Here is an 8,770-nt window from a genome sequence, read left to right as displayed (position 1 = left end):
ATTCTGATTCTTATTCTTATCTTTCATCTTCTTATCTTTTATTAGTCAGGTCGTCTGCTCACAATCTGCCCTCGAAAGTGTCCAGAGCCTGACCGCTTACCTAATCACACTAGGCCAGCTAGCGACTGCTCTCCCCACACCCGCTCCTTTCCCCCCGTCCCAGCACCTTCGAGTTCGGTACCCTAGCCTAACCTCCCGGCGCCATCACTCCAGCATCACCACCTCACCTCCTCGACCTTTTCCATCATCATCGCCAGCTTCCGCCCGTCACCTCCTTCTTCTTTTTCTTCCCCCTCCCTCCCCTCCCCCCCTTCCTTCCTCCATCTCCATCCATCGTTCCTTCAGCAGCTGTCCAATTCAATCTTGTCGTTCTCTCTGCTTTGAACGAAGTCCTTTTTGGGGGTTCCGCTGCCTGCCGTACCCCCCCAACCCGGAAAAGGCCAGCTCAACGGCTTCCTTCCCTATAGCTTCGTCCCTTTCCTGTCAGTCCGTGAGAACCCCACCGTCCACAGTGTCCTTCCATTGTGGCTGGGCGTCTCCTCCTACCGCTTTTTTGACTTGAAGCTCGTCGATTTGCGGCTGCCGCTACGTCCCGTCGTGACAACTACTGGACGGCTCCCTCCGCACACTCGATCCTTCCCATCGTCGAATTCCACAGCTTCATCCCCTCTTTCCCTGACAGCTACCCCCCCGTGGTAGTTCACCCCCGTCGGACGCACCAACGACAACGCCATCTTGCTGTCTCCCACCAGCTCGATCCATTTCCGTCGGATTTTCCATCCACCATCAACCGTTGTTGTGCGGATTTCATCGTCGCTTTCTCTTTACGCTCAAGCCATTACAGTCCACAAGACATCATTCTTGGACATCTCTGCAAGTGGATAACGCAACACCTTAGCTCTGGGACTATCATTTTAAATAGTAAGTGAGCTCCAGTCGTCTTTCCATCCCATGATCTTCGGAATGTCCACAGCCTGATTCCTTGTTGTCTGTCTAAGATCTTGCAATATTCGACCTCTCCCAGATCATCATTGCTGATACATATCTTGCTCTCGTGATTAGATCAACCATCGTCGTTCTCACAACTTGCACGGTAGGGTCCTCCTCGGTCGGTCCCCGGCTCGAGAAACCCTCTACGGTGCATAATCGATCCTTCCAGCAAGTCTTCTAGGAGAAACACACTTCTCCCCCCTACAGATTCTACATTCGCAGTGAAATACAGCATCTTAAATTATCTGGAGACATGGAGCAGCAAGGCCAATCAGGGGTCACCGGCCCCGCTGGTCGAAGACTCCATATAGCTCATCGGAGAAGTCCATCCGAGCTTACTCCTCTTATGAGTACGTTGATCCTCCCCGGAATCGAGACTCGTAATCTTGCGTGACTGACACGTTTTGGATGGATAGTGGAACAACTAGCGATACAACAGCAGATTGAGCTGCTCCAACAGCAGCAGCAGCAGATTGCTGCCACCCATCAGCAATATGTCAACATGGGGCTCCTGCAGCCCCAGCAATCTCTCGGGCAGGTCTCGTATTCCCCAACGATCCAGGGCCAAGCCACGATGGCGGGAGTGTCACCTCACGTCAACGCTTTCCAATTTCCACAGCTGGCCCAACAGCAGCTGGGTGTCCCGATGAACAACCAGCCCTCACACCGTCGCAATCAGTCCGCGCTTCCCGGTGTCGGAATGGGACCTCCGCCCGCCCCGTCGTCTGGTGCATCCGGATCCGCCTTCGCCGATTTCAACCAGCAGGGAAACCAAAACCGTGAGAACGGAGGTCACGGCCGTGGACGAGGCGGTCCCCTCGGTGGTGGCCACCAACGGCGTCACTCTCTTGCTCTTCCAGAAGCCAAGAAAGCGGCGGAGCTGGCGCAGCAGAAGAGAACTGCCTCTGCTTTCCAATTTCCCGCTCCCGGCTCGGCTGGAGCGAGCAATACGGCAGAAAGTCCGTCAGGCGCGGACGAGAAACCAAAAGCCTCGCAGGGGCTGGGCATCCAACGTGCTGGGAACATTCGGGGAGCCTCTCATGGTCGCAGCCAGTCGATGGCTGTTGGCAACGGCCGGGGTGCTGCCGGCTTCCAGTTTCCTGCGCCATCTTCTGATGGCGGGCAGTCGGATGCCTCCAAACGAGGCCACGCACGGACCCCTTCGAGGAATTTCGACAGCAATTGGCGGCAGCCAAACAACAACCAGACCCAGGGTCAGGATCAGCAGAAGACAACCACAGCCGGGTTTGGCCAGCAGCAAGCTGGCAGCACTTTCCAGCCAGGTCACCGTGTGAGGGGATCCATCAACCAGTCTATCAGCTCCATTGGCTCCTTCCAGTATCCCGGTCAGCCGCAGCTCATCCAGCTGCCCCAAGGTCAAGTGGTGATGGCAGCGCCGCAACTGTTTGCGGGCCAGCAACTCAACCCGCTCCAGCTGGCTCAGCTGCAGGCACTGCAGCAAAATGGACAATTGAATGGACAGCTCGGCCTCCAGGCCAGCCAACACGCTCCCCAGCAATTGTCTGCTCAACAACAGCAGCAGCAACAGCGAAAGACGCTTTTCACCCCCTATCTCCCTCAGGCCAATTTGCCGGCCTTGCTCAGTAATGGTCAACTGGTTGCCGGTATCTTGAGAGTGAACAAAAAGAACCGTTCGGATGCCTATGTCACGTGTCCTGACCTCGACGCGGATATCTTCATCTGTGGTAGCAAGGACCGGAACCGCGCTCTCGAGGGTGATTACGTCGCTGTGGAGCTGCTGGATGTGGACGAGGTCTGGGCCCAGAAGCGCGAGAAGGAAGAGAAGAAAAAACGCAAGGATATCACCGATACGAGGACTGCCGGTGCTGACAAGCTATCACGGTCCGACTCGGGTGCCAACGGGGACAACCAGCAAGTGGGTCCAGACGGCAGCATCCGCCGCCGCGGCAGCCTCCGTCAACGCCCGACCCAAAAGAAGAACGACGATGTTGAAGTCGAGGGCCAGAGTCTCCTGCTGGTGGAGGAAGATGAAATCAGTGACGAGCAGAAGCCTCTTTATGCGGGTCATGTGGTGGCCGTGATCGAGCGTGTCGCGGGTCAGATGTTCTCCGGAACGCTCGGTCTCCTTCGTCCCAGTAGCCAGGCCACGAAGGAGAAGCAGGAGGCTGAACGGCTGGCCAGAGATGGTGGACACAGCCGAACCCAACAGGACCGTCAGCAAGACAAGCCCAAGATTGTGTGGTTCAAGCCTACGGACAAGCGTGTGCCCCTGATTGCAATTCCTACCGAGCAGGCACCTCGTGATTTCGTCGAGAAGCACCAGGAATATGCCAATCGCATTTTCGTGGCTTGCATCAAGAGATGGCCCATCACGTCTCTGCATCCTTTTGGCACTCTGGTCGAACAGCTTGGAGAGATGGGTGACTTGAAGGTTGAGACCGATGCTCTCCTCCGAGACAACAACTTTGCGGCGGACGAGTTCTCCGAGGCCGTGTTGAAGAACGTCGGCTGGGAAGACTGGTCGGTCGCGAGTGAGGGAGAGGCCCTCCTCGCTTCACGCCGCGATTTCCGCGACGAGAAGACCTTCACAATCGATCCCACAGGCACGAAAGAGCTGGACGATGCCATCCACATCAAGAAGCTGCCTGATGGCAAGGTCGAACTGGGTATTCACGTTGCTGATGTCGCACACTTCATCAAGCCCAACTCGTTGGTGGATCGGGAGGCTAAGAAGCGCGGTACTGGAGTGTATCTCGTGAATCGCGTCGTCAACATGCTCCCGCCTCGGCTGTCGACGGAGATCTGTTCGTTGCTCCCGGGAGAGGAACGCCTGACTGTCAGCGTTGTCTTCCAGGTTGACCCCGCCACCGGCGTTGTGGATGACAATGTCTGGATCGGAAAGGGTGTGATCAAGAGTTCTGGCAAACTGAGCTACGAGGACGTGGATGCGGTGATGAATGGCAAGACGGATGTCTCACTTGAAGGTGCAACCGTAGACGATATTCGCACCCTTGGGGTAAGCTCTCTTGTTTTTGTGGGTCGCGTCGATTTGTATGTTTGCTGACCGGGTAATTCCAGGCGATCGCAACCAAGTTCAAGGAAGCGAGGTTTGGTAACCGTGTATCGAACATTCCTCCTCTCCGGCTGTTGTACCTGCTTGACGATGAGAACATGCCTGTTGAGCGCAACATCTTTGACTCGTCTCCTGCGCATGAAATGATTGAGGAGTTGAGCCACAAGGCGAACTTCTTTGTCGCTCGCAAGCTCCTCGCTGCCATGCCGGAGAAGGCATTTCTTCGCCGCCAGGCCACGCCCAACCCTCGTCGTCTCCAGACCTTTGTCGAAAGAATGAACAGGCTTGGTTATGAGATCGACCCGACTAGCAGCGGGACTCTGCAGTGCAGTCTTTTCAAGGTGGAAGATGATGATCTTCGTAAGGTGAGAAACTGCTCTTCCCGGTGCAGAAGAGTCTTGTCTTAGGATCAGTTTGACTGACTATTGAAAACAGGGCATGGAAACCCTTTTGATCAAGTCCATGCAACGTGCCAAGTACTACGTGGCCGGTAATGTACCGGAGGACCAGCGCCAGCATTATGCACTGAACTTGCCGATCTATACTCACTTCACGAGCCCTTCACGACGCTATGCGGACATCATTGTTCATCGCCAACTCGAGGCCATTCTGTCGAATGGGGCCGTCGAGTTCACCGAGGATATCGAAACTCTTGCAAAGACGGCGGATCAGTGCAACAACAAGAAGGACTCCGCCCACAACGCTCAAGAGCAAAGCGTGCACATTGAGGCGTGCCGTACGATGGACAAGAAGAGACAGGAGCTTGGCGGTGATCTCATCAGCGAAGGTATCGTCATCTGCGTCTATGAGTCCGCTTTTGATGTCCTCATTCCCGAGTATGGCTTCGAGAAGCGTGTCCACTGCGACCAGCTGCCGCTGAAGAAAGCCGAATTCCGCAAGGAAGAGCGTGTTCTCGAGCTGTACTGGGAGAAAGGCGTGCCGTCCTCGGCCTATATTCCCGAAGATGAGCGTCCAAAGGCAATCAACTCCCGTGCAGCCGCCGCAGCCGCAGAGGCAGAGGCCGCCCGACTGCGGAGGGAGAGAGAGGAAGCCCAGCGAAAACAGACGGAGACGGGCACGATGTCTACCGACGATGTGGATGCTCTTTTCGATGATGATGACGACATGTCCGAGGTCACCGAGATGGCGGCTGGCGTTTCTCTGAATTCCCCTGCGGACCGTCCGACCCAGAGCATGCCTCCATCGCCAACCCGGAATGGTCCGGAAGTCGAACAAACTCCTCACCGCACTCGCTCGGACCCGAAGCTTGCTATCAGCGCCAGTGAAACTCCTGAGGCCAAATTGACGAACAAGGAGAAGTATCTGAAATTGTTCAAGCTTCGCGAAGAGGATGGAGAGTACATTCAGGACGTAACTGAAATGACTCGTGTTCCGATCATCCTGAAGACCGATCTGACCAAGAGCCCTCCGTATGTGTCTATTCCTGGATGAATCGTGAGTCATTGATACTGACCAGTGATGACAGATGCTTGACTATTCGGTCCGTGAACCCGTACGCCCTGTGAAGCCACGCACCCAATGTCAACCACGTGTATATCTTCGCGCCCATGTCGGTTGCACTGAACGAACTGGCCGTTACTGTGATAGTCGATATAAAGTAATCCTATAACCACTCGCCGTCCCGACACCTTTCCTTTGTCGGTGCTTATCCCTCTACGCAGTTTTTTTTTTTTTAATCTTTGTTCCTATTCTAGCTTTTTTCAATTATCTTTCCTGTGATATTCGTTTGTCCAGTTTTACGTACTCGATGGATTCCGTGGAAGAGATTCCATGGGCCCTGGTCATGTTTAATGGTTCCACCTCTCTCGGCAGTGTTATTCTGGTGGAAAGAAGACAATTTTTTTTTGTACAAGCTTGGACGTGCAGTTGAATATGGGAAAGGACAATTGATTAGAATGTGAGGGGGAAGCGTCAAAACCGACAGAGAAAGGGTTAGGCGGAACGAACGTATAAGTGTTGAGAGTTCCAAAATTAAATTATAGTGATGGAGGAAGATTGTCTACAAAGGTGCTATTTTCCCTAATCCTGGAAACAATAACACCTGTTTAGAGAAATGCATATGTTCCCGAAACGTTTTCCCAAAGTATTCATCTTCCTGACATGGTGGTTGTTTCTGAACACGTAGGATTGATTCGCAGCTGTGTTTTGCCTGGTACCGATTTGAAGAGAAAAAAAAAAGCAGGTAGATAGAATGCAACCTCTCTCTCCCTCCGTTAATCGACCAATTTGTAGAGGACGAGTCATGCTGCCAGATGATCTTTGTTCATTATTTAAAGATGATACCTTGGTAAAGGAAACTAAATAATTCTCAATGTATTGTAGCGTAGTAGTAGTAGTAGTAGTAGTGTACTACCGGTGACTCTATCCAATCCCTAGCCCAGACGAAAAAGAAAAGAAGAAAAAAAGGTAAACAGAACCCGTGGACGACCTCGTTAATGTCCCAAGTCCCCGTGTGTCCCATATCACGCCCATGTCCGTAAATGCACTCGTCTACCCATTATAAATAACCCCTTTTCTATCGCTAGGTCTGTTGTCGTTCATCAATCATCAATCATTCATCATCATAATAAATTCTTCCTTTCCTTCCTCATGTTATGCATTCGTTTGTTTGTTTGTTCGACGCCAGAGAAGTGACGCAATCAACCAACTTATTACCTCTGCTCCCAAGACAAGAAAAATGCAAAAGAAAAAAAAAAGACGGGACGAAAAAATGAGTTACTACAGGCTTAGGTTAGGTAGCTAAAGCTAGCTAGCTAGCTAAAGCCTGCGAAGGCCGACTCGGGGCTTAGAAGCTTTGTTCGTCAACGTACCCGACACCTTGCGGGGACCTGTTGTGGTGGAGGCCGGTTTGGTGAGCTTATTTGGTGCTGGTGGTTTTGTGGCGGTTGTTGGCGTCGTTGTTGCCGTTGGAGTTGAGGAGGATGATGATGATGTATTCTTCAGTACGACTCCGGTCGTAACCCCTGGCAAGGAGTCTTTCGAGCCTGTTGGCAGGCTTGTTCCTAGGTTCTCTTTGCCGTGGCTAACGGAGGGATTGAGAGTTTCAGGGCCGTCTTCGTAGATCGCGTATTGCGATTGCGATTGAGAAGTCCCTTGGTGATCAGTTCTCGAGGCTAGGATCATCGTCGTGTTTTGCGACGGTGATCTGCTGGGACCGCAGCTCAAGTGGGATAACTTCGGAGACTTCCTCGGAGAAGGGCCGTCTCCACACTGTGATGACGTGTTGTTGTTCGCGGCGGTGTTCTTCTCCGAAGGAGTCATTCCATCCTCATCAGCATCAGCCATGACTATGTCCGTGTCGATCGGCGTTGCTAGCACGGATAATGGCCGCTTTCCCAGCACGTTCTTCCTAGGGCTTGGCGGCGGGATTCTCACTGGAGATGGGGACAATGACGGATCGTTCTCTTTTGAGGCTACCGCTGAGTCGTCGTCTTCGTCGTCCGAACCCTGCTCATGGGATTCCTGTTCGCTTTGGGTCCTTTGATCTGACCGTTCCTGGCTCTGAGAGGGTTTCTTCTTCATGACCAAAGACGTTGCCCTCGTCGATTTGCGGGCAGTAACGGGTTGCAGGTCGTCCTCCATGCGGAGCGCCATTTGCGGATCTTCTCCTCTTCGCTTCGCTTCCATGACTGCCTCTCGCATATCCTGTGGTATTGGGGCATGAATTGACGTCATGAGCTTAGCCTGACGGGCGAATGCCTCGTAATCCTCCTGTAACAAGGCCCCAGCTGCCGAGTTTAACGCGGAATCTGGATTCGGGTGAATCAGAAGGCACGAAATTGTCTGCCCAAGTAGCATGGTGTCAACAAGCTGCAGTCCTCTCAAGCCAAAAACGAAGAACATCGCTCCCGACAAGCGAATGGCAGTACTTACAACTAATATGTCTCTTAACGTCAACTTGGGCTCCCAGTCTCTCTTGAGTGTGTCGACGCATACCGCGCCGGTCGTCTCTTCCACATTCGGATGCCATATCCGGGTTTTGAAGAATGCCTTCGGCGGGCTCTGCGGGTAGTCCTCTGGGATTTTCAGATGTAGCCGCCAGAGACCGGCGGAGTATGGCGTTCCATACGGCCCAGTTAGAAGAACCGTAAGCTGAGTTAGGTCGTCAGGTGCATCTGAGTTTGGAAAAAGGTAATTTGGAGGAAGTTCGTTATTATGAAGGTCGGCATGGTCCGCTGCGAGGCGGCGCAGATGAGAGACCTAGTCATAGTCATGAGCTTTTCGCATAAACATAACAACATAGCGGAGCCACATATGCGATGGATAGTATCATCGAGGAGAATGAATGTTTGACGCTTGCGATACAAAAAGTCACCAATTGTAGAAGTCCTTACCATGGTGAGTTTTGACGTTGCTGCTGCAATGTCAATGGAAGCAATTTAGGTAAATAATAAGTGGACAGGCTACCTCGCTCAGCGTTGCTCGCCCTGGTCGTTGGATGATCTTCGTCCCGATCTCAAACACCAACCAATCCCAAAAATGAATAAGATAGACTGCACAATTCCGTAATAGGCTCGTTGCCGTAGGTACCGCGGAGAGCTTTATGATAATTAGAGATTGCGATAGTGAGATGAAGCTTATTGCGTAGGTTGCCCGGGAAAAGCGGTTGTTTTGGGCCTCTGACGTGAGGCAGACCACCCTTCGGTGATGGACAACACTAAACCCGATCCGGGAAACAACAACGCGTCGTTCGCCGCCGAACGA

The 8,770-nt window shown here is 52.8% G+C and overlaps 2 protein-coding genes across 2 annotated transcripts; one reads left to right on the top strand and one right to left on the bottom strand.

Annotated features, from left to right (window-relative positions):
• Positions 1-1,243: 1,243 nt before the first annotated feature.
• VTN77DRAFT_9247 (uncharacterized protein) lies at positions 1,244-5,571 on the top strand (the record flags this gene model as incomplete). The annotated part of the gene is made up of 5 exons (XM_069425834.1): positions 1,244-1,340; positions 1,407-3,988; positions 4,051-4,410; positions 4,481-5,475; positions 5,532-5,571. 5 exons carry the CDS (start codon positions 1,244-1,246, stop codon positions 5,569-5,571), a joined length of 4,074 nt encoding a protein of 1,357 aa, XP_069274018.1.
• Positions 5,572-6,823: 1,252 nt separating this feature from the next.
• VTN77DRAFT_9246 (uncharacterized protein) lies at positions 6,824-8,403 on the bottom strand (the record flags this gene model as incomplete). The annotated part of the gene is made up of 3 exons (XM_069425833.1): positions 6,824-7,849; positions 7,940-8,266; positions 8,401-8,403. 3 exons carry the CDS (start codon positions 8,401-8,403, stop codon positions 6,824-6,826), a joined length of 1,356 nt encoding a protein of 451 aa, XP_069274017.1.
• Positions 8,404-8,770: the final 367 nt, after the last annotated feature.

The sequence above is a fragment of the Rasamsonia byssochlamydoides genome, assembly GCF_041956645.1.
Source record: "Rasamsonia byssochlamydoides strain NRRL 3658 unplaced genomic scaffold VTN77scaffold_85, whole genome shotgun sequence".
NCBI classification, from domain to species: Eukaryota; Fungi; Ascomycota; class Eurotiomycetes; order Eurotiales; family Trichocomaceae; genus Rasamsonia; species Rasamsonia byssochlamydoides.
This window is presented reverse-complemented; position numbering and strand designations above follow the sequence as displayed.